The 26,804-nt window shown below is 34.8% G+C and overlaps 1 protein-coding gene across 2 annotated transcripts; it reads right to left on the bottom strand.

Annotated features, from left to right (window-relative positions):
- Positions 1-513: 513 nt before the first annotated feature.
- Positions 514-22,980, bottom strand: LOC138316174 (MARVEL domain-containing protein 1-like). Of its 2 annotated transcripts, XM_069257737.1 has the most exons (6): positions 22,878-22,971; positions 14,105-14,225; positions 12,754-12,926; positions 6,830-7,000; positions 5,608-5,721; positions 514-5,153 (listed from the first exon to the last, which is right to left on the bottom strand). In XM_069257737.1, exons 3-6 carry the CDS (start codon positions 12,901-12,903, stop codon positions 4,998-5,000), a joined length of 591 nt encoding a protein of 196 aa, XP_069113838.1. In that variant the 5' UTR covers positions 12,904-12,926; positions 14,105-14,225; positions 22,878-22,971; the 3' UTR covers positions 514-4,997. The 2 variants fall into 2 exon arrangements, with proteins under 2 accessions (XP_069113838.1, XP_069113837.1); XM_069257736.1 differs by lacking the exon at positions 14,105-14,225 and having other exon boundaries at positions 22,878-22,980.
- Positions 22,981-26,804: the final 3,824 nt, after the last annotated feature.

Raw genomic sequence — 26,804 nt, forward strand, 5'->3', positions numbered from 1 at the left:
ACAAAGTGTCATCAGAACAAAGTCCCAAGACAAAAAGTCATTAGAACAAAGTTCCAAGACAAAGTGTCATAAGAACAAAGTTCCAAGACAAACTGTCATCAGAACAAAGTCCCAAGACAAAGTGTCATTAGAACAAAGTTCCAAGACGAAGTGTCATTAGAACAAAGTTCCAAGACAAAGTGACATTAGAACAAAGTCCCAAGACAAAGTGACATTAGAACAAAGTTCCAAGACAAAGTGTTTTTAGAACAAAGTGTCAATAAAACAAAGTGTCAATAGAACAAAGTTTCATTAGAAAGTGTCTTAGAACAATGCAGATGATACAAATACGTACTGAACACATGACTATGTTTACTTTGAAACATATACATTGTGTAGAGGTGAAAGGAAATAGCTAGGAATGATAGGACAAAATTGCTTTGAGATGGCTATTGGGAATAAATTGGTCACGCTAACATTTCATTTTGTAGACTTGTCAAAGAATATTCGGAAACAAATAAATACAGAAATCAATTTCTTGGTTTTCACTAATTTGTTTTAATATGATACATTTGCCTATATACAATATATTATATACACACACTAAACAGGACAGTATAGATACAATTTGAGTCCTACCATTATTTCCTAACATCAATCATGCCGGACTAGTTTATTTAAATACTTAATGCATATAACATATATCCTTATTATAAAATAAAAGATAATAAAAAACAAATACCATGTTTTGGTACAAAAGTGAATGAGTATACAGATCCATATTATCTAACATAGTTAGGTAACATACTCTTTAGCATTACAAAACATTAAATTACTTGAGAACAAAATTCAATCATGTTGCAGTGCCCTTAAAAGTGAAACAAAGGACTATATGCACTATTAGGCATATATGGCTACAAATCACAACATTCCTTGCAGCAACTGTAATTTATCTTTATATAACACATGCACCAAAATTGTGTATTATTACACATTTACGTGATGATGTCATCAAACTGGGGGATTCTGCCATTTTACCCTAAAATCATGACAAAATGTGTGATTTTGGAGCGGTTTTCATTGAAAATAAATATGAGCACATGCATGTACCATCATGAAATTTTTACAGAATGCGTTGAACACCATTACACATATTTCATGATTGCACATGCATGCACTCATAGTTTCCATGAAGCATTTATGCTGAAAAGGGTGGGCAATTAACAAAAAATGACGGGAAATTGGAATTTGGCCATATTTGTGATGTCATATTGCCAAAAATAACGTCCAGAATGTGCAAAGGAGTATATTTTCACAAACCTTAAGATTTTGTAATTTCATTCTAAAATTATTTTAACTATGTATGGATAAATAAAATTCATTGAATTTCAGAGCCAAAAAGGTCCAAAAGTGCATATGGTAGTCCTTCACAAAAAAAACCCATAAAAAACACCCAGCCAATACTGATTCCTAGTGGATACTGGAATATTTGATTTCCCTGCTATTACTTAAAATATCTATATACAATGTATAGTCCTTATAGTTTGACATTGGTCTTCATACGAATAACAAGTTACAAGTGATTTTGATACTAAGAAATATCTAAATCTGTCATTATTGTATTTCCTAAGGTGAATAAATAAGAAAGTCATTCATTTTGAAATTATTTCATGCACAGTGCTTGAAATATACAATAGAAAGTTGAAAAATAGAAAAATAAAGACTGTTCCAAAATTGTTACGTGAAGTTTTAATTTCAGAGACTCCACCACCATCAAATTGTAAAAATACATATACTACTTGGTATAATACTAGGAATATTGTCAGTACATAAAATACAAGTATTAAGCTGCATGTTCTGCTGGGATAATAACCTTAATTCATGTATGTCTGCTGGAAAAACGGTTTCTTAAAGCCATCCGTTTGTTTAATTTTGTCCTTTTTAAAGTGGCACTTATAAAGTGTGAAGATAAATAATGTATGCAAGTGTTTTTCTAAATGTCTAATTTAACATGGAAGTTTACTACAGATAAGCTGGTCGGTTTGTATCTGTATGTATACACATCCAATGTTCTATTTAAAGCATTAAACATGATGGTAGCCTATTAAATAGGATGTATATATGTACATATGTTTGTACAATGAGAGGTGACAGGAATGAGTCGCACACTTTATCAGCACACACCACCACAATTAGCAGAGGGATTGATTTAAAAAAGAATAGTTAAGGCCTCAGACTCTGTTAGATACACCTTCTGTTATTTCCTTTACATTGATGATCTGCACTAATAATTCAAGAAATATCTTTCCTATTTATGTTATGTGGTATGGGGCTATTGTTAATCCACTTACTTTTGCACACCCTTTGTGCAGTAAATTACGGTAATGTTTAAATTTAATCTATCGTTACTTTTCATTGACTTTGAAAAAGTTCTCTCGTGGACAGCTGTTGTTGGTCTTGAAATTACCCTTTACTTCAATGTATTCGCCAATTATAAGGGAAATAAATACTAAAAATACGTTTTATCAACATATTGTCTAATAATTTCAGATAATGAAAAGACTTGGTGCTATTAACATATCAAAGTGAATGAGTTGTAGTAGGACACTATGTTGGTTATAAATTTAACATATTTCTGAAGTTATAATCATTTCCTGATTTTTTTCCACAAGTATACTTGTTTAACTGCATATTATTTAAAGGCATCACAGATGAACATCCTTGTGTGTAATATTTCCACTTATAGAATCCTTATAGAGGTACTGTTTGACACGAACTAGAAGACAACAGACAAGATAACACTGACACACCAATAGACTACCACAACACAAAGCTGCCATAAATGAAATACGAGTGATTCAGTTACTGTAGATACCAAAGGTCAATGGCACAAGGACACTACAAACAAAATAGTTGTTGCCTGATCACTCATGTTTTTTTTCAAAAATGTTTGATTTACTGAATGATATATAAGAGCATTCAGGAAAGTTTGTAGAGATTTTGAATTTAAAATTGTTCTTGAGATAATATTATACTGCAGAAATTAGCAGCAAATTAATACTTTACTATGTTACATGAAACAGTAACAATGATAAAGTCATAAACATATATCTCTCTGTCGGAGGTTTATACCAATTAACATATACCAATACTTTTAAGTTAATAAAACTTCAGAAAGGACCAGAAATATAACCTTTGACATTGATAATAGTCCATACAATGTGTACAGTTTGAAACTGAAACTTTGAATAATATACAAATATCACACATACTTTATTAACTGTTATATGTTTTATCAAACATTGTTTTGTTACTTATTGTTTCCCCAAAATATCAAAAGAATCAAAGCTGATGTAGCTAATCAGTTGTGAGTATGCATGCTTGTAGGTAATACCTAAGTTCTATATAAAATTGTATTGGTTGCAATTTCATGTAGACAAATTTTTTTTTTTTACATATATCTAAACACCATGTAAGTACAAACAGGTTCATGTACCTCAGACTTACTGTCAGATCTACCATAATTATTGTACAGATTAATAAAGCACACCAAAATTACCAGGTGATAGAGATAATGACTTACGGTAGGTCAGTCCCAGACGTACAGAATAAGACATGCTAAAATTTTAAAATAACAATCATATATTTCACTACAAGATCATTTCTCCAGCAATAACACGAGTATTCTTTGATAACTGTCCTCAAATTAACATACACTGTATAACGGTCATATATATAATAATTCATAATAAAATTACAAAGATAAATTAATCATAAAAACCTAATACCAAAGCATGCACTAAATATTTATTCAAATTTTGCTAAAAATAAGTTTCAGATCCTTTTATGGTTAAACAATTAGATGCTTCAAATAATGAAGTTAAATTTTTTAACATGATGATTGTTACATTTACATTAAGTTAATGCACTTGCAGGAAAAATGGAATTGCATGTGCATGTACGTTTACTCACACTTTATATATAATCTAAAAAGAAATATAATCTTTGTATTGTTTTAGGTATAATCAGGGGGAGAAGATGCTGCATTTGCTTCTTTCAGTACTTGCATAGAACTAGGGCAGAAGAGATGGTCTTATTAAATATTCCTTCATACAAATTCTATAGGCTTATCAGGGTAGTAACATACCCAATATAGAGTGATACACACTGTATAGAAATAGTCATTTTTGACATTTAAAACTTTAAAGTTTTAACAGCATTTTTCAAATTCAGATTTTGGAAACAAAATTCATTCACACACAACCAGATTTGTTAATATAAAACACCCACAGTTAACACAGATCTCCATCTATCATGGCATGTTTGGTATACAATGTACATGTATACGGTAGTCTCAGTGCACGTAGTGAGAAACAGGTGCACCATGTTACACTAGACTAATAGTTCCAAAGACCACACAGTGTCAGCTCACACAATCCCGTTCTAGAGTAAACACCCACCTAAGGTACAACACATCTAAGGGGTAATTAGGTTACTATTGGACAAATGGTCACCATTAAGGTGAAGCTTGAATCAGACAATCCACCAAATCTTCCAGATTATGTATTGTCAATTTTCTTATTTTGTATCAGTGGTCCAAGGGAAATAACTCTATGTCCTATTCCTTTATCAATAAATATTCAACCCAAAGTGATATCAATAACTCCATACTGATGAAGATCGTTATCAAGCTGGCACATTTACATTTCTAAAGATAATTTACTTCATTACAAACAAAAATGATACAAAACTGAAACATCTATCTAAATAACTGCATACAGAAAAATGACAAAAACTTACCTTTAATTCAGCTAATTTGAAAGTAATAAGCCAAAAATAAAATATTGGTTAACTACATACAAAGCCTGGTAATTTGTTCCTTAGACAACTTATTTATTAGATTGTTTCAATTTGTTAAGCAGTAATCAACATGCTAATGAAATGTTCTGATGCAGCTTGAAAACAAAATCAGCAAAAATGTTTCTACACCAACGGTCTCGGACATCTGGGTGTCTGACCTAGTACTGGGTACGTGTTTCGTACGTGGATGAGGATGCTGTGGTGGTATGTGATGTAGTAGTACCACCTCCAGTCGTGAATTGGCCAGCCTTCCAGTTACGGTACATGAAGAAGGTGTCTACACAGTATACTATTAGTGTCACAAAGCCAAACAGCTGAAAATAAATTCATCATTGTATCATTAAATACTATTTAGTGCTTCTGCTATACACCATTTACTAAATAGGGTTAAACTTCTTAACATTATAGATTTTTACAATTTGAAATGATATTCTTAAAAGAAGAATTACCTGAAATTTGTTAAGAGGACAGATGTATCTGTTTCATGCTTATGCTTCAATTAAAAGTGATGGAATTGATCCAATAGTGAATGGCATACACCAATTTTATAAGTTTGACTTTTAATTTGGATCAAGACAAAATGAGTTAATAATCAGTTTGCACTTAAACATATCATCTCAAGGTTATCTGATATACCACATGATCATGATCCATCCCTATATCTTAAATGTTTGAAAATCTGTCCAGCCTAAAAATAAAATTGCCCAAACCCTTTTTCTGTCGCCTCAATAGTTATTATACATGTTGTCCCCAAGGTAGACTACTTACTGCCGATGCTATAATAGCACCATTGCCATTAGGATTTACTGTTCCGGTGAGAGCAGCTGCTACAATGGCCGCAATCAGTATCAATACATCATACACAATGTAATAGATAAACTCCTGGAAAAATAAAACACACATTACAATTCTTCTGTCCCAATTTCCCAAAGTTATAAAATAGACAAAAGTAAAAAAATGTTCATGTAAATTACATAACAAAGTGACTTAATGTATTCACCTCAATAAACACCCAGGTACAAAAAGAGTGCACTTATAACAGAAAAACATTTTGACAAGCATTTCATAAAAAATATTGCACAAAGTAAGCTATGAATCAATTAAAAAAAGGAGAGAAATTAATAACAAAGAGATGTTAGAGGGACCTTGGCACTCACCAAAGAATGATCTATGTCTGACAACGGAAAGAGGGATCATTTCTCTGCTTTTCAAATTTCAACTACAAAATTTGTATAAAATTTGAAAAAAAAGTACTAGTCCTTCAGTACTTTCTGAGAAATAATGGTAACAAACTTCAATTATCAAAATCCAAGATGGCTGTTGACTGATCCATCCCAAAATGTAATATGCTCAATTAGGACCCTAAGGGAAGCTACATACGATTGTATGAAGTTTTAGGAAGATCCCGTCAGTAGTAATAGAGGTAACAAGAATTGTTAATAGACGGAATGAAGGACGGACGGACAACCAAAGAGGAAAGGTGACTTGATCATGAATGGTGGGCTAAAAAACTTACACAGTTTTCATATTTTGACTCTGCATTTAATTCGAAGTACCGGTAAGTGAAATTGAAACCTCAAAGGGAAAGAACGCTGAGCTTACTAGGTGGAATATGGTAAGTTTTAATTTTGCTTAAATAAGCCAACAATATTAGTTTTGAGAAATCAGGGCCTAATCCAGCTTCGACAAGTGGTACCCAGTATTCATAAGCTTTTCAAGTACAGTGGTCTACAAAGTCAAATATGCCAATGATATCAGGTATAAACATGCAATAGATGAAGGTGGATAACTTAAGGGAGATAACCTACGCTCAACCTTGGAAATACATTATGCTTCAATTATAGGTTCATTTGCCAACTGGTTTTGTTGTTGAAGGTGTATGATACTGATCTAGTAATACTTGTCATATCATCTTAACAGTCAAACCATCAATACAGACATATTTAATAATGATCCTTGTACAGTTGTATACCAATTATAACATACTCACAATCAAACCCCAGGGACCGGGTAGGCGGCCAATGACTCGGAGAAGATGGAAGAGGAAGAATAGAAGTGTAGTAATGAGGGCAGATATTGCCACAAACTGAACCCAGCCACCACCGGAGTTAGAGAAGTAGATATTAGCACTAGCACAGATGAACAGGATCAGATCCAGTACCTGTAAGTAGAAGATATATCATCAGGTATTATTGTGTTTATATGGTTAAAGCACAGATTCAACAGTAAAACATGTTTATAATGGTATTGGAATCATACATTATTTATAAGCTTACATGTATTGACAAATACTTTTTATTGTTATATAATAACTAGAGAGTCTGTAAGGAAAATGTCCCCAAATAACAAAGCATGATAGGACAGACATCGGTAACACTATATAACCAAATAACAAAGCATGATAGGACAGACATTGGTAACACTATATAACCAAATAACAAAGCACGATAGGACAGACATCAGTAACACTATATAACCAAATAACAAAGCATGATAGGACAGACATCAGTAACACTATATAACCAAATAACAAAGCAGATAGGACAGATACTAACACATATAACAAGTAACACTATATTTAAACCAAATAACAAAGCATGATAGGACAGATATCAGTAACACTATATAACCAAATAACAAAGCATGATAGGACAGATATCGTAACACTATATAACCAAATAACAAAGCATGATAGGACAGACATCGTAACACTATATAACCAAATAACAAAGCATGATAGGACAGATATCGGTAACACTATATAACCAAATAACAAAGCATGATAGGACAGACATCAGTAACACTATATAACCAAATAACAAAGCAGATAGGACAGACATCAGTAACACTATATAACCAAATAACAAAGCATGATAGGACAGACATCAGTAACACTATATAACCAAATAACAAAGCATGATAGGACAGACATCAGTAACACTATATAACCAAATAACAAAGCACGATAGGACAGACATCAGTAACACTATATAACCAAATAACAAAGCATGATAGGACAGACATCGTAACACTATATAACCAAATAACAAAGCATGATAGGACAGATATCAGTAACACTATATAACCAAATAACAAAGCATGATAGGACAGACATCAGTAACACTATATAACCAAATAACAAAGCATGATAGGACAGATATCGTAAACACTATATAACCAAGTAACAAAGCATGATAGGACAGACATCAGTAACACTATATAACCAAATAACAAAGCATGATAGGACAGACATCGGTAACACTATATAACCAAGTAACAAAGCATGATAGGACAGACATCAGTAACACTATATAACCAAATAACAAAGCATGATAGGACAGATATCGGTAACACTATATAACCAAATAACAAAGCATGATAGGACAGACATCGGTAACACTATATAACCAAATAACAAAGCATGATAGGACAGATATCGGTAACACTATATAACCAAATAACAAAGCATGATAGGACAGACATCAGTAACACTATATAACCAAATAACAAAGCACGATAGGACAGACATCAGTAACACTATATAACCAAATAACAAAGCATGATAGGACAGATATCGGTAACACTATATAACCAAATAACAAAGCATGATAGGACAGATATCGGTAACACTATATAACCAAATAACAAAGCATGATAGGACAGACATCAGTAACACTATATAACCAAGTAACAAAGCATGATAGGATAGACATCAGTAACACTATATAACCAAATAACAAAGCATGATAGGACAGATATCAGTAACACTATATAACCAAGTAACAAGAGGCCCATGGGCCTTAACGGTCATCTGACTCATGGCACAAAACAACAAAGTCACAGTATAAAGTATTGGTTAACGATTAATATAAACAATACAAGGAACTCCTTAGTTGAATATGTAAGTTTCTGAAAAAGGTAAATGTCATTTGTTGAACAAACTTGGTAGCCCTTCATCCAAATATGGTCGAAACCCATTCAAGGATTAATATAAGGAGGAGTCAGATTTTAAAGCCAAATTGCAGCAAAGCTCCCATTTTGGACCCCGGTCATACTATCCCCATGGGTCTTACCTCGGTCCTTTATAAAATATGATTGTCCTTACCTAAAGTTCCCCCTTCTGAATCAATTAAAACCCCTACAGACCAATTTTCATTGAGATCGGAGACTGAAACCTTAGAACAGGAAGTGGGCCAGCGGCCATCTTGAAATACCGAAATCTTTACGAAAATGTTTGCATGTTGTTCAGCATCAATTTAAACCTCTATAGACCAATTTTTATTGAGATCGGAGACTGAAACCTTAAAACAGGAAGTGGGACAGCAGCCATCTTGGAATACCAAAATCTTTACGAAAATGTTTGCATGTTGTTCGGCATCAATTAAAATCCCTATAGACCAATTTTCATTGAGATTGGAGACTGAAACCTTAAAACAGGAAGTGGGCCAGCGACTATCTTGGAATTTCAAAATCTTTACGAAAATGTTTGCATGTTGTTCGGCATCAATTAAAACCCCTATAGACCAATTTTCATTGAGATTGGAGACTGAAACCTTAAAACAGGAAGTGGGCCAGCGGCCACCTTGGAATACTAAAATCTTTACAAAAATGTTTGCATGTTGTTCGGCATCAATTAAAACCCCTATAGACCAATTTTCATTGAGATCGGAGACTGAAAACACCGTAACGGCGGACGACGTCGGACAAATCACGATGACTATAGGTCATCCTGACCCTTCGGATCAGATGACCTAACAAAGCACGATAGGACAGACATCAGTAACACTATATAACCAAATAATAAAGCATGATAGGACAGACATCAGTAACACTATATAACCAAATAATAAAGCATGATAGGACAGACATCAGTAACACTATATAACCAAATAACAAAGCATGATAGGACAGATATCGGTAACACTATATAACCAAATAACAAAGCACGATAGGACAGACATCAGTAACACTATATAACCAAATAACAAAGCACGATAGGACAGACATCAGTAACACTATATAACCAAATAACAAAGCATGATAGGACAGATATCGGTACCACTATATAATCAAATAACAAAGCACGATAGGACAGACATCAGTAACACTATATAACCAAATAACAAAGCACGATAGGACAGACATCAGTAACACTATATAACCAAATAACAAAGCACGATAGGACAGACATCGGTAACACCTAATAACCAAGTAAGAAAGCATGATAGGACAGACATCAGTAACACTATATAACCAAATAACAAAGCATGATAGGACAGATATCGGTACCACTATATAACCAAATAACAAAGCACGATAGGACAGACATCAGTAACACTATATAACCAAATAACAAAGCACGATAGGACAGACATCGGTAACACCTAATAACCAAGTAAGAAAGCATGATAGGACAGACATCAGTAACACTATATAACCAAATAACAAAGCATGATAGGACAGACATCAGTAACACTATATAACCAAATAACAAAGCACGATAGGACAGACATCAGTAACACTATATAACCAAATAACAAAGCACGATAGGACAGACATCGGTAACACCTAATAACCAAGTAAGAAAGCATGATAGGACAGACATCGGAAACACTTTATAACCAAGTAACAAAGCACCATAGGACAGACATCAGTAACACTATATAACCAAATAACAAAGCACGATAGTACAGATATCGGTAACACTATATAACCAAGTAACAAAGCATGATAGGACAGACATCAGTAACACTATATAACCAAGTAACAAAGCACGATAGGACAGACATCGGTAACACTATATAACCAAGTAACAAAGCATGATAGGACAGACATCAGTAACACTATATAACCAAATAACAAAGCATGATAGGACAGACATCAGTAACACTATATAACCAAATAACAAAGCATGATAGGACAGACATCAGTAACACTATATAACCAAATAACAAAGCACGATAGGACAGACATCAGTAACACTATATAACCAAATAACAAAGCATGATAGGACAGACATCAGTAACACTATATAACCAAATAACAAAGCACGATAGGACAGACATTGGTAACACTATATAACCAAGTAACAAAGCATGATGGACAGACATCGGTAACACTATATAACCAAATAACAAAGCATGATAGGACAGACATTGGTAACACTATATAACCAAATAACAAAGCACGATAGGACAGACATCAGTAACACTATATAACCAAGTAACAAAGCATGATAGGACAGACATTGGTAACACTATATCACAAAATAACAAAGCACGATAGGACAGACATTGGTAACACTATATAACCAAGTAACAAAGCATGATATGACAGACATTGGTAACACTATATCACAAAATAACAAAGCACGATAGGACAGACATCGGTAACACTATATAACCAAATAACAAAGCATGATAGGACAGACATCGGTAACACTATATAACCAAGTAACAAAGCATGATAGGACAGACATTGGTAACACTATATCACAAAATAACAAAGCACGATAGGACAGACATCGGTAACACTATATAACCAAATAACAAAGCACGATAGGACAGACATCAGTAACACTATATAACCAAATAACAAAGCACGATAGGACAGACATCAGTAACACTATATAACCCAAATAACAAAGCACGATAGGACAGACATCAGTAACACTATATAACCAAATAACAAAGCATGATAGGACAGACATCGGTAACACTATATAACCAAATAACAAAGCACGATAGGACAGACATCAGTAACACTATATAACCAAATAACAAAGCATGATAGGACAGACATCGGTAACACTATATAACCAAATAACAAAGCATGATAGGACAGACATTGTAACACTATATAACCAAATAACAAAGCATGATAGGACAGACATCAGTAACACTATATAACCAAATAACAAAGCACGATAGGACAGACATCAGTAACACTATATAACCAAATAACAAAGCACGATAGGACAGACATCAGTAACACTATATAACCAAATAACAAAGCATGATAGGACAGACATCAGTAACACTATATAACCAAATAACAAAGCACAATAGGACAGACATCAGTACCGCTATATAACCAAATAACAAAGCATGATAGGACAGACATTGGTAACACTATACCACAAAATAACAAAGCATGATAGGACAGACATCGGTACCACTATATAACCAAATAACAAAGCACGATAGGACAGACATCGGTAACACTATATAACCAAATAACAAAGCATGATAGGACAGACATTGGTTACACTATATAACCTAGTAACAAAGCATGATAGGACAGACATTGGTAACACTCTACCACAAAATAACAAAGCATGATAGGACAGACAATGGTAACACTATATAACCAAATAACAAAGCATGATAGGACAGACATCGGTAACACTATAGAACCAAATAACAAAGCATGATAGGACAGACATCAGTAACACTATATAACCAAGTAACAAAGCATGATAGGATAGACATCAGTAACACTATATAACCAAATAACAAAGCACAATAGGACAGACATCGGTACCGCTATATAACCAAATAACAAAGCATGATAGGACAGACATTGGTAACACTATACCACAAAATAACAAAGCATGATAGGACAGACATCGGTACCACTATATAACCAAATAACAAAGCACGATAGGACAGACATCGATACCACTATATAACCAAATAACAAAGCACGATAGGACAGACATCGGTAACACTATATAACCAAATAACAAAGCATGATAGGACAGACATTGGTAACACTATATAACCAAATAACAAAGCATGATAGGACAGACATTGGTAACACTATATAACCAAATAACAAAGCATGATAGGACAGACATCAGTAACACTATATAACCTCAAATTAACAGGTATAAAAAGCTGTTTTTATTATTACCATCTCTGCAATCTTGAGGTATGATGGCAAGCTCTTGAGCCAATCCTTGTCCAATCCAATGCCTTCCTGTGGTGGTGATCCTGAACTTGTTGTGGTCTCTGTGGTCACCTTATACTGACCAGGTGCTGGAGTACTGTAGTCTGTTGACATGCTGATCTTTTATTGGTCTGGATCTGTAAATAAGACAAAAACATATTTTATACTTTTTACTTATAAGTGTAATCAATTGTTTTTACAGCATGCACATTTAGTCTGCAGTCTATAATAATGAGCAAAGGTCTTTTAAGTCTGTTGCTCATCACTTGCAATTGCTACCCAGTGACCATGGTGAATAATGTAGTACCAAGACAGGTGTTTATATTTTTATTTACTATACAGTATATGACCCCAATGACTTCAATGATAAGGTCAACACCATTCATCTATCCAACTCTTCTACAGGCCCAGCATCACAATCTCCTATAAGTTTCTCACATATAATGAGAAAGCATTAAAAGATTCTAGCCTATTTGATCACTGTGACCTTCAATGAATTAAGGTCAAGGTCATTCACATGAACACTCTTGGTAGTCTGTCATCCTTAGACCTAACATATATGCATGTGCTACAATTACACCCAATATTGAGAGAAGTCATTAATTGTACCCAATTTGATCCCTAACTGTGACCTTGAATGAAGTTACATGTATGGTTATTCATTTTAATAAATTGGATAGTCCTGCATTCATCCCAACAAGTTGTCGACCCAATATCAAGCCTCTGGAACTATTTATTGGTGTGAAAACATTTGACTTATATGACCCTTGGTTATTTGTTTGGTCATTTTGGTAACCTTAGCTTTCATCCAGCATGCTACATGTCTAATATCAGTCTCTATGAGCCTATGATTTTTGAGAAGTTGAAAATGTAAATTGATGAATAATGCAATCACAAAAGGTGATTCTCAGGTGATCATGATCTAGTAAATTATATATAAATAAAAGTAATACTTATAGTGCCACCAACAAAGAAGTGTCTTGTAGTTTATACTAAATCACACAAATGTAAGAGTAAATCCTACAACTACAGATGCTGTTACAAGCTTCTCTCAAGGAAAATGATGGATACTAAACACTGGTGAAAGGCTTGCTGGTATATCAAGGGCTGACATGGTACTTGATAAATTACATGCGATATATGACAGCTATCCTCCTCCCACACAGGTTTGGTGTTACAGCCACCTCAACCAGTTCAATCTCCACGATAACTTCTCAGCTTCATCATTTGCATTGTAACAAATATCAATCTATCAGGTGCATGCAATGTATGAGACTTTATACTGAATCCTTCTTATTCAAACACAAATACATACCAAAATGGTAATTGTCCCTTCCTCGATCCATATAAAATCTAGATGGACCAGATATTGGTAGGAACAATACATGTCCCCCTCAAGCTCCTATTCAACCATTTCCATGGCAGGGATTGGTTACCTATATATAAGGATATGATCTCAGGAAGATGCTCATTCAAATTCTCTAGGTAAATGTATCTATGCTCAAAGGGCTCAAATTTTATATTTTTTGTCACGTGCTAAAAATAGCGAGTGCCCTATATTTGTACTTGCTAATTTTTTTTTTTTTACTTACAATTAAATATATCAGTATTCAAATAAGAGTTTTGTTAAATATGAAATCATTTATTTTTCATGATGATGTGAGGAGTATAGGTATATCAACAACATTATAATAAGAACTGGGTCCCCATATTTTCCATTAGAACAATTTTTCACATTCATTATGTCATTTTTACAGTTGTCCATGTTTAAAACTACTTGCTAAAATAAGCAAGTGCATTTTTTTTTCACTTGCTATTCTGGTATATCTACTTGCAAAAAACAAGTAAAAAATTTAGAATAAGAGATTTTTTCTTAGACGTAGTCTACATGTATCATAAGTTATATGTACATATGGCTACTTACAGTACAGGTAATCTTGAGGATCCAAAAATATGTTTTAGTTTAATCCGGATAATAAATATATATCTATTATGTATTAGATATGCAGATATCTCCTCCAAATGCACACAAAGACATAAAGTTGTGTATGATGACATTGATTTTATCGACTTTTATCAACTTCGATCGTTGTCACATAGACACTTTTCAAGGCTACAATTTTGACGCCAAATTCAAATTTATGTTTGATTATTTGCCTATAACGATTATTGAAGCGAAGATATCTTGACGACAGAAAGATAGATTTTGATCAAATAGTTTCCCGTTAAAACAATATAAATCATGGATTGTCAAAAGGGTCAATGAAGTGGAATCATTACATGGAATTTTCAATAATTATTTTTCAAATATTATATCCAGGTAAAATGATGGCTTATTTGTGCCATTTCTTAGCTTTGTAGAATATTAACGGTTATAAAAATTTGTATCTTAAGACCAATACACTTTACACAATTTACACAAATATTCAATTAATATCTAATTATCTAATTGTGAAAAAGTCATTTGTAAGGGGGTAGGGGTATAGAAAGGCTAATTTCTCAAAAATTCTGTGGTCAATCTTTTTTTATATTCTTTCATCGTAACCCATACAACCACGGGCATTTGCAGACTAAAATGATAATCTGACAGCTTGTCTTGGTAATAATATAGAATAGGGTTGGCAACTCTGTCATGTATCCTACGGCACTCCACTTCACTTTAAGTGATTAAAAAGCACATTTATTCCAAGTAACATGTTAAAAATTATACACGACCATATTTCAGAAATGTTTATCTTTTATTTAACGTATCAATCAATGCCAACAGTTATACACAACTGGAGAAATCCGAGAAAACATCATCAATTTCTACCGATTTTCCAAACTATTAGCTATCCTGATTCAAAATCTCCTAATTAGCATACAGGGTTGAAAGGTCATAGGGTTACAAAATGACATGTGGTCGCAGGGGTCATCTCAGCATCAATACCATGATATTTACAGTTTGCACTGACATGGACTTAATAACCATGCTTTCTAGTATTATAATTATCAGTGTATAATGATAGCACAACACATGCGGCAATTCTATTGTTACGGGAATAGTCACTGGCATAGCAACGTGGGGTCATGACCCCACTTTTGGTTGGAACATATGAATAAGTCGATTCCAACCAGCTGTTCAATCTAAGTCATTGACGATGACCTGAGAGAAAAAATATGGGTATTTTAATAAAAAAAATATGCAACTGTCGTGAGAATGAATAATATCCATTTACATGAAAAACTGTAAATATAAGGAATAGATTTTTCTTTTGTTGAGGTTATATTATGAGAGTATAATGATAATAGAGCCCATGTAAATTTTATGTAAACCGGGCTTCGCAGGGGTTACATAATTTACACGTGCTCCGGATCCATTATCATTATATCCTCATAACCTCAACAAAATAAAAATATATTTATATAAATACGTTGCTAAAATATGGTATATATAGGTCGGTGTAGACAAATTTTAAAATTAACTACTGATATACCCAACTGCATACTGTCATAATCATATCATAAAGTTGTTTTGGAGCCGTTATAATTATGGTACTGAAAAATATCATTATAATGGCCCTAGTTTATTAGTCAAGCAGACGATACATTGTACACTCCGTAGTGTAAGCAGATGATACATTGTACACTCCGTAGTGTAAGCAGGCGATACATTGTACACTCCGTAGTGTAAGCAGGCGATACATTGTACACTCCGTAGTGTAAGCAGGCGATACATTGTACACTCCGTAGTGTAAGCAGGCGATACATTGTACACTCCGTAGTGTAAGCAGGCGATACATTGTACACTCCGTAGTGTAAGCAGGCGATACATTGTACACTCCGTAGTGTAAGCAGATGATACATTGTACACTCCGTAGTGTAAGCAGGCGATACATTGTACACTCCGTAGTGTAAGCAGGCGATACATTGTACACTCCGTAGTGTGATACATTGTACACTCCGTAGTGTAAGCAATGACAGATACATGTACACTCCGTAGTGTAAGCAGAGATACATTGTACACTCCGTAGTGTAAGCAGATGATACATTGTACACTCCGTAGTGTAAGCAAGAACATGTACACTCCGTAGTGTAGATACATGTACACTCGTTGGCAGATGATACATTGTACACTCCGTAGTGTAAGCAGATGATACATTGTACACTCCGTAGTGTAAGCAGATGATACATTGTACACTCCGTAGTGTAAGCAGATGATACATTGTACACTCCGTAGTGTAAGCAGATGATACATTGTACACTCCGTAGTGTAAGCAGATTGATACATTGTACACTCCGTAGTGTAAGCAGGCGATACATTGTACACTCCGTAGTGTAAGCAGGCGATACATTGTACACTCCGTAGTGTAAGCAGGCGATACATTGTACACTCCGTAGTGTAAGCAGATGATACATTGTACACTCCGTAGTGTAAGCAGGCGATACATTGTACACTCCGTAGTGTAAGCAGGCGATACATTGTACACTCCGTAGTATTAAGCCAGAGAAATTTCCAAGCAATGTTCGATATAGTATACAGTGTAGTTGGTATATATATACGTGTGTGTGTTTTGGTTTCGAAGATGATACTAATAAAGTGTCAAGTACCTGTGTTAGGCCTAGTCCAAATGCATAATAAGGTGGATCTCGTGGTGCATGCATATGACTTACACTTCAAATTTTGCTATTGTTACAACTTTACAAGACACGATCTACAGCGGTTATGTCAGAAAAATATCAAGACACGATCTACAGCGGTTATGTCAGAAAAATATCAGTCTGTTCTGTGTACAGACAGTATGATCAGAAACATATTTTAGAAAGTATACTTTACATAGATCTGTTAATATATATATTGTTTTGTTGACAGGCGCAAGGTTTACGAAATACGGTTGTGTATAATATATAACATGTTAGTTGGAATAAGTGTGCTTTTTAATCACTTAAATTGAAGTGGGGTGTCGTAGGGTACGTGACGGAGTTGCCAGCTTTGACTTTATATAATACTACCAAGACACCTGTAATGAAATCTTCATTAAAACAAAAACATGTGTGCCTTTCATACAACTTTTTAATTATATGTGGACAAAAAAAATCAAGAAAATTAAACAACACAATTTTTTGAAACAAGAGGCCCAATGGGCCTTAACGGTCATCTGACTGTTAATACAATATCTAGTAGAACTGAAATACACATTAAGTTGTATGTTGTATGTTTAACATTTGTAACATATTTTAACCCCTGTGACCTTGAATGAAGGTCAAGGTCATTCATTTGAACAAACTTTATATCCCTTTAACCAAGCATGCTACAGGCCGACTAACAGTACACAGGGTCTTAGTTATATATACAAGTCATTTAATGACTTAAACCTATTTGACCCCTGTGGCCTTGAATGAAGGTCAAGGTCATTCATTTGAACAAACTTGGTAGCCCTTCATTCCAGCATGCCGCATGCCCAATATGAGTACCCTTGGCCTTTTGGTTCTTGAGAAGAAGTCGTTTAAAGATTTTAGCATTTTTGACCCCTGTAACCTTGAATATATGTCAAAGTCATTCATTCCAACAAACTTGGTAGCCCTTCATGCCAGTATATCACAGGCCCAATATCAAGTGTCTATGCCTCTTAGTTATTCACAAGAAGTGGTTTAATGATTTTAGCCTATATTTAACCCCTGTGACCTTGAAATATGAGTATCCTGGGCCTTTTGTTTTTGAGGAAAAGTCGTTTAAAAGACTTAGGCCTTTTCGACCCCTGTGACCTTGAATAAATGTCAAGGTCATTCATTTGAACAAACTTGGTAGCCCTTCATCTTAGCATGCCACAGGCCCAATATCAGGTCTCTAGGCATCTTAGTTATTCACAAGAAGTGGTTTAAAGATTTTAGCCTTTTTTGCATGACAGTATGCCACAAGCCCAATAGCAGGTGACTATGCCTCATAGTTATTCACAAGAAGTGGTTTAATGATTTTAGTCTATTTAACCCCTGTGACCTTGAATTTTATTCAAGGTCACAGGGGTTAAATAGGCTAAAATCATTATTTGAACAAACTTGGTAGCCCTTCATCCATTTTCCAAGCATGCCACAGGCCCAATATGAGTACCCTGGGCCTTTCAGTTTGTGAGAAAAAGTCGTTTAAATGAAAAGTTTACGCACTGCAAAATGCGCACGACGGCGGACGGTGCATGATGAAAATAGGTCATTCTGACCTTTCAGGTCAGATGACCTAATAAAAACCTTAATAAACAGTTTATCAACCAATCTTTCAGTGGGCATATTTTAGAGAAAATCAAACGAGGGAAAATGTTTAGGCCTAACTGTATCGAACCACCTTAACACACTAATTCTTACTTACAAAGTCCTTAATCAACTGAAATGCATTATCATAACATCAAAAAACATTTTCTGAACATTTTGATATGCCAAATGCACAATTCAAGAAAAAATTAGAGGGGACATAATTGCGCATTGGTACAATATTTAATATATCAATTTAATAATTAGGAAAGAATTGAGGCCAGTGTGACTGTTATAATGTCAATACTGTCCATTATGATTTAGATCCCCAAAAGCTGTTCAAGTTTACCGGTATACTGATTCATGAACATTATTGAAAGTATACAACAATTTAGAAATCATATAAAGTAATTCTGTGTTTACTGTACATTAGACACAGCTATATATTCAGAATCTCCAAGGATGTAACAATAAACTTAACAACTTTCATGACCAGCATATATACACCCCCAGGAAAGTATGCATAACTTTGAAGGCTACAACAGTAGAGAGACATCTTTAATTATGTGTGACATACATTGGCTATGGGCCACCATCTCCTACACACTGGCTGTATACCTGATAGAGTATAGGTTATACTGGTCCTGTTTACAACTGAAACTTGCCATCAGAGAACAGACTGTTTGGTTTTTATTTTGGTAAATCTTTTTCAGTCAGTCAGAAGGTGATATCTTTTCCGCTACAACAGTAGCTAGAATCTATCGTGACATACAGCCAATGACCAGGTACATGTATGTGTGGTGAGACACAGTAATTTATTTAATAAACCTCTGGGAACCATGCATTAATGAAGATACATCATCAAAAGCATAAATGTAATACATATTTTACAAACATATTATAGGAAACCTACATGAGAATGAAAATTACTTTAATATTTTGTTATATCCTTGTTTGTTATATCCATGTTTTACTGTATGTAGCATTGACAAAAATTACAAATGTATGTGACATAATTCAACTTAAAACAGCTAAATGTTTTTAGAAAGAGTGTTTTTGTGAAACAGAATTACATGTACTGTGGTAAGTTGATATTATTTTAGAGTTGTTTCTTTGTCAGTATAAGTACAGCTATACTGTTTGGATCTCTACTACCTGTCATAAACAGACATCACTAACTGTCCATGATCAGGGAATATTAATGCTACTTGTCAGAACTACTTCCAGGCTCAGGGTTATATAGACCCCTTTTCTAGCCTGTAGTACTAGTATCAAGTATCCACACATAGGGACACAATATACTACTCAGAATCAAGTATTTATCCTGGCTGGCCCAAACATCATAAAATCTATTCTAAGGCCCAACCTCATATATAGCCTGTATGTACATCTTTATATATGTATATACCCATTGAGCTGATCGATCCTGAAGGTTGGATATTTGAATTATTTCATTCATGAAAATATTATATTAGAATGTTGACCCTATGAATCAATTAATATATTGTATATATCGTGTATACAATACAGAACCTTCATATCATTCATTTCATTGTTTCTATATGATAACATGAAGCTATATATCTACAGTGAGCTTTGGAAGTTAATTTGCTGATATTAGCAAAATAACATCATAGACTTCAGTCATTATATGCCCAACCATGCATAGACATGCAGGCTGTAACACACAGTTGTGTACAGGCATAGTGAAGTAGTAAATGATACATGTGTGGATTTGTATTAGTGTAGGTTTAATTTGATACTACAATAATATACATAAATGTGCAAACACAATGACTTGGAATAACATGTGTTGATCACAATCTATGTGTGCATATACACATGTATTAACAATACAACTTATTTGTTGCATATCGCATACAGATTATAGATATAGTTTTAGTGTTTGAGTTAAGGCATAACTTAAACAAAATGTGAGAGTTTTACTGTTATAAATAGAAACAGTACTATGTGCATGTGCTGCTGAAATGGTCTTTTTTATGAAAACTTCTAGCAAGTTGACATGTACATATATACATGTACAGGATCTGTAACAATTATATTGATGAATAAACACAATATTATAGCAATATCTAGTTTAGCTTGTTCAGGACGATCTAGAGTACTATTATACTAAATATTATAAAAATATTCCAGATACATAAGATTTTATACAGTATATTTTCAATATCAGGCAGTACCTGGTATTTTTTGCTGGTTAAACCTGGCTGTGATTCTGTCTGATTTGGGCTAAATTACATTGGATAGCATAGAGCTCGAGAGAGCTAGTACCCCCTGAGCACAGCTAGTACTGCATACCTCTCCAGAAAGATAATAAAACCCCTGTGTTACGAAAATAAAACCAATACAAGATTTCCATACAATGTAGTTATTTGCATCTTTGATAGCTTGATTGATCAACATACAAATATATATATGTAAGTTCACTACAGAAATTTTATAATTAGCTTCTCATCAAAGGGTACAAAGTAAAGCACCCAGGCCAATCTATGCATACATGTATACAAATATGTACATGTGCAAATTATCTAAGGTTTGTGCATATAATGTAGGACTATATTCTTTAAATCTTAAAAATCTGTACCAAACTTTACCCATTCGAATAATGGTCCAGTTCATACTATATGGTTTAATTGGTGCATATTCAAGATCAGCAACTGATATTATTTTATTACAAACAAAAACAGGAAATTATATTTTACAAATGACCTACCATATTCGACCCAATAAGCACCCAGGGGGCGTTTCAAAAATTGAAAAATGAAAAGTTGTGTTGCGGAATTGGACTGGGTCGATCATCGGTGACCAGGTAACTCAGTCGGTAGAGCACTCGGCTAGTGTTCGGAGAGTCCAGGATTCGAATCCCAGTCTGGCCGCTTCATTTCTCCTCTCCTGTTGCAAAATTGGCGCCCAACTAAATAACCCACAGTGGTGGTGTTTAGAAGGGTCTCGTATGTCTTTGAGGGCGAAGACTTTGAGAAAGGAGGGAGGAGTGTAGCGGGATTAGACTGGGTCGATCATCGGTGACCAGGTAGCTCAGTCGGTAGAGCACTCGGCTAGTGTTCGGAGGGTCCCGGGTTCGAATACCGGTCTGGCCGCCACATTTTCTCCTCTCCTGTTACAGGTGCTTAATAAGACGAAATTAAAACTGCACAAAGCAAAGTGCAAATCCTATGCAGTTTTGATAGTTTTGGTCTTTATTTATGTATACATTATATATGCCCAGGCAATTGAAATTGAGGCCTCAAAAGGCGGAGGGGCGCTCAATTATATGGACATGTGCGCTTTAAAATTGGGTCGAATACGGAATGTGAATGGAATATATAATATTGAGTCCGAGATCTATATGCTTAGATATACAATGTGTGTAAGGCCTTGGAAAATTGTGACACTTAATTTAAGCTTTAACACATGCATTAGTGACAGCATGATATGATTAGGACAAGACGAATCCTGATTCAAAATCAACACAATTAGGTATGAAACCCTCATAAGTATTAGAACTACAGTGTGTAAGCGATCACATGAATACATTCCATAAAATCAATAATTTCACATTAATTATCATCGCATAGTTACAATGATCAGTACGGGTGATATCAGAAAAACAGGAAATAAACGATAGCAGAACAACCCTATATTGAATGAAATAGATACAAAGACTATGATTAGCAGTGATTCATGATCGCAAGTTTTCTCGTCAGTTTGTTTCACGGCGAATCGACCCGCCCACAACAACCTGTCATGTAAACCGAGTTATGAGCTCCTGTACACAACTTTGCACAGTTACCTTTCATAGAAAACATTTGCTCTTTTTAATAATGTCATCGTCTTTGAGAACTTACCGCTACAAATGTTGATCCGACGTCCTAGAAAAAACACAATTTTGATCGTGATATACCAAAACAACAGGAAATATTTCCGTGTTTTTCACGGAGGAGAGACCAAGAGGGGAGATAACTCTGTATTTTTTATTATCCCGCCACTAGGCCTATGTCCCTATGTGTCTTAGTGGAGCAGTGCCTCCGAAAATCACTCGGGCATAGTTTTCTATACTTTTTGTTTATAGGTTTCCAATTATTTAATGCGTATAACGTTACATGCATTTACATATTATTTTTGTCAAAAACAAACATAAGTACCATTCTTTATATCTACCGTACCGCTCACAAGACGTCAAATTCACAATTTTCTGTCAAAAAGTCTTTTGAGCTACAATATTGCAGCAAGAGTTTACTAAAAGTCGACAGAACAAACTATATTAATAGTTTCAAATACTTGACATTTTCCGCGTTAACCTCGTAAGGATGTACAACTTGAGAAGTCAAAATGTTCTTGTATTAAACTTTTTTTTCCACATAGATTTTTGGAAAGGACCTCTTTCACGAACAATGGACATTTGCCCACGAACCAATTTTATTAAAACTAAATTTTTTGATTTAAACATATTTTATTGTGTAATTTTTATATACAATGGGATTGGGCACAAGTTTTCCAACTTATATGAAGCCCTCTCCCTACAGAATTATAATCAATTTTATAACAAAGAATACAAAAATGGCAAAATATACATATTTACATATTTACAAGATTTTAGAGAGAGAGAGAGAGAGAGAGAGAGGGGGGGGGGGAGAGAGAGAGAGAGAGAGAGAGAGACAGAGACAGAGAGGAAGAGAGAGTTTATTTAAATAAATGTATATAATTACTTAATTTATTGAAGTGTATGTATTTGTGATCACTCCCGATGCTGACGACCGAAGTTGTACTGATCTCTGTTCTTGTCTCGCTGCTTTACTTAAAGTTCATCACATCCCGTGCCTTGGTATCTTTCTCCTGTCAATCTGTTGCTTTCTTAATTACGTTTCTCTTCGATCGCCAGCATCGGAAGGATATTAAGAAACATTTTTTTATTACATGTAGTTCATATTATAAATAGGGAACGTAAAGGAGGAGGGAGGGGGGGTTAAAACCTATTACATTCAGTTATATACTCTTGAGTGCTCTGACATATTGTAATGTTATCTTCAATAGTTAAATCTGGACTTCCATGTTAGTAGTAGCTGCAGATCTAAAGGAATGAAGTTGTTTAATGTTCGAAATAATTGAATTCTCTGGTCAGCGTAATTATTACATGTAAAGAAGAAGTGATGGGCATCCTCAATGGGATGCCCACATTGGCATTGCTGGTAATCTATTAAATTAGAGCGGAATAAATCATTGTTAAGGGTACTACATCTATTTCTTAATCTGGCATGCAATATATTTGCTTTTCTATTTCCAATAGAATAATAAATAGGTACTTTTGTAAGATTATTCAGAGACTTTTTAAAAATGTTATATGAAACACTATTTTTAATATTTATATCTAGCTGGTTCCAAAGTCGAATAGTGGAAGGAAAATACGATGCATTTGAGAGCTGGAGACGGAAATTAGGTAAAGTAAAGTTGTTAGCATTTCGAAGATTATAGGAAGAATTTTCTGAGACTAGTGGGGGTAATAATGAATAGAGGTAGTTGGGTGTAATTTTGTTATTTATTTTGTAAAATAGTTGTAGTTTTCTACGGGAACGACGGGAAGTAAGTGGTTCTAGACCGCTTTCCAAATACAGTGAATTTCTGCTAGCGTAAGACGGTAGTCCAGTAATTATTCTAGCAGATTCAAGCTGAAGTTTTTCTAATTAAAACTAAATGTTATATGTAGCTCTAGCAACATAAATGCAAACCCTTGAAATACGTTTAAAAAATTGAAAAGGTCCCAGGGGCCGGTGCTGTGACCAAAATAAAGTTGCCAAGTAGAGGTGTAGGGTTCCCTTTTTTATCCAAAAAGGTAACAAAATAATGTTTTATGTCATCAACTTGTATTATTTTCTCAAGAGTAAAAATAGTAATATATTATGATCACAAATATGTCCTAGGTAAGTGGACACTTCAAGATGGCGGCCGGTTCAGAACGAAAAAGGTAGGTGTCGGTTACAAAGTGAGGTTTCTGCAGAAATAAGGAGCCGATTTTTCCATAGCATGGCTAGATTTTGAGATAATTTGACAAGGAACACACACATCCATTCCTCTGGATCCATCATTACGTTTTATGGTTGTATCACTGCTCAGAAGTAGGCGTAAGTTGCGATTTAAAAATCGAAGCGTAACAATCATTGTAAACATGCGATTTTCGGACGTTTTGATGCTTATATACCGAATGTTTCATCACGTATATCCCAAAATGGCGTTTCTACTTAATTCTGCCAAAGCACAACTCATTTGGTCAACTTATTAATTAGTTATCGATGTTTAAACAATTTAGCATTGACATGAGTGGGCCCTGAAAATTTACGATCTTTTAATCACGGAGTGCAGTGGCGTAGGAAGATGAAACGTCATGGGGGGGGGGGGGGGGCAAAGGTCCTCAATATTTTGTTACCCCCCCCCCCCCGCCACACCTGCAGGAGGAGATTAATTCAACTCCCAAACCATATAATATATGCTTTATGTACATTTTTCATATATCACTAAATTTAATCCTTGTACACATTTATAGACAGTGGGGTCGCTAAAAGGAAATTAACGAATACGCAAATTGGCCAAATTAGCGTGTGAGCGTCGAAGGCGCAAGATTTTGGTGTTTTATTAGGGGTCTGAGGGTGACCCCCGGGATGAGTTTTATGTAATTAGATGATTTTGCGATCGCCCGAAAGCACGAGAAATTTGGTGTTTGGGGGGTCCGGGGGTCTCCCCCGGGAAAAATTACAATTTAGAATAGCTTAGATGAGTTTTACGATGCATTTTGATAAATTTGCAAGCGCCCAAAGGCGCGAGAATTCGGTGTTTGGGGGGTCCGGGGGGGTCTCCCCCCGGGAAAAAAATTACGATTTAGAATGGCTGAGATGAGTTTTACGATAAAGATTAATGATTATAAAGCGTTCTTAACATGGTAATTTTTCGATTTAAAGCTACCTTCATTTAGAAATGATAATTGTGTCGTCATAACATTATGGAACCCTACTCGATCTGAATATACCGGCTTCACACCATCGGTACATTGTTGTGTAACAGAAAAAAAATGAATTAAAAAATTTCAGTCGGCGAAAATGGGGGGGCAAAAAGACATGTTTGCCCCCCGTCCTGGGGAACGGGGGGGGGGGGGGGGCAGTTGACCCCCCCCCCCCCCCCCCCCCCCCCCCCCCCGCTTCCTACGCCCCTGGAGTGGACTCGAAATTTTGAATACGGAGTATACTCTTTGGATACGGAGTATACTTTTTGGATACGGAGTGGACACATTTGGATACGGAGTGGACAATTGTAAATGATAATAATTACATCCATTCATGTGGACGGTATGATATTTATTTGAGTTGCATTAAATTATTTTCGTTTAACAATTATTGTATTAATTAATAATTGATGTTTATAGGGACCATGAGTTCGATGCAGCAGAAAGGGCAAGAGGTGCGAGGTAACGAAGAAAAGGAAACGTGAGCAAGCCAGATGAACCTTCCCGAAAGCCGCTTTTTAGTTAGGGAATTTCACCGAGCCCACGACACCAAAATCCTTTCACATGTTAGACGTGGACTCAATCTTTAAGACTGTGAGTGTATTTAGGTCAAAATCGCAAAGACAACGATACTTTTTTTTTGTGAAAAACAATAATCAGTGTTGATCGATGCTATGAAAGAATAAAACAATTTCACTTGTAAAACAACTTGGTTTCTTTATCAAGTAAATCAACATACATGGACATGTATGATTATGATTTTTGCACAACAGCACCTAACCGA

This window comes from Argopecten irradians, chromosome 2 (genome assembly GCF_041381155.1).
Source record: "Argopecten irradians isolate NY chromosome 2, Ai_NY, whole genome shotgun sequence".
In the NCBI taxonomy this organism is placed as follows: Eukaryota; Metazoa; Mollusca; class Bivalvia; order Pectinida; family Pectinidae; genus Argopecten; species Argopecten irradians.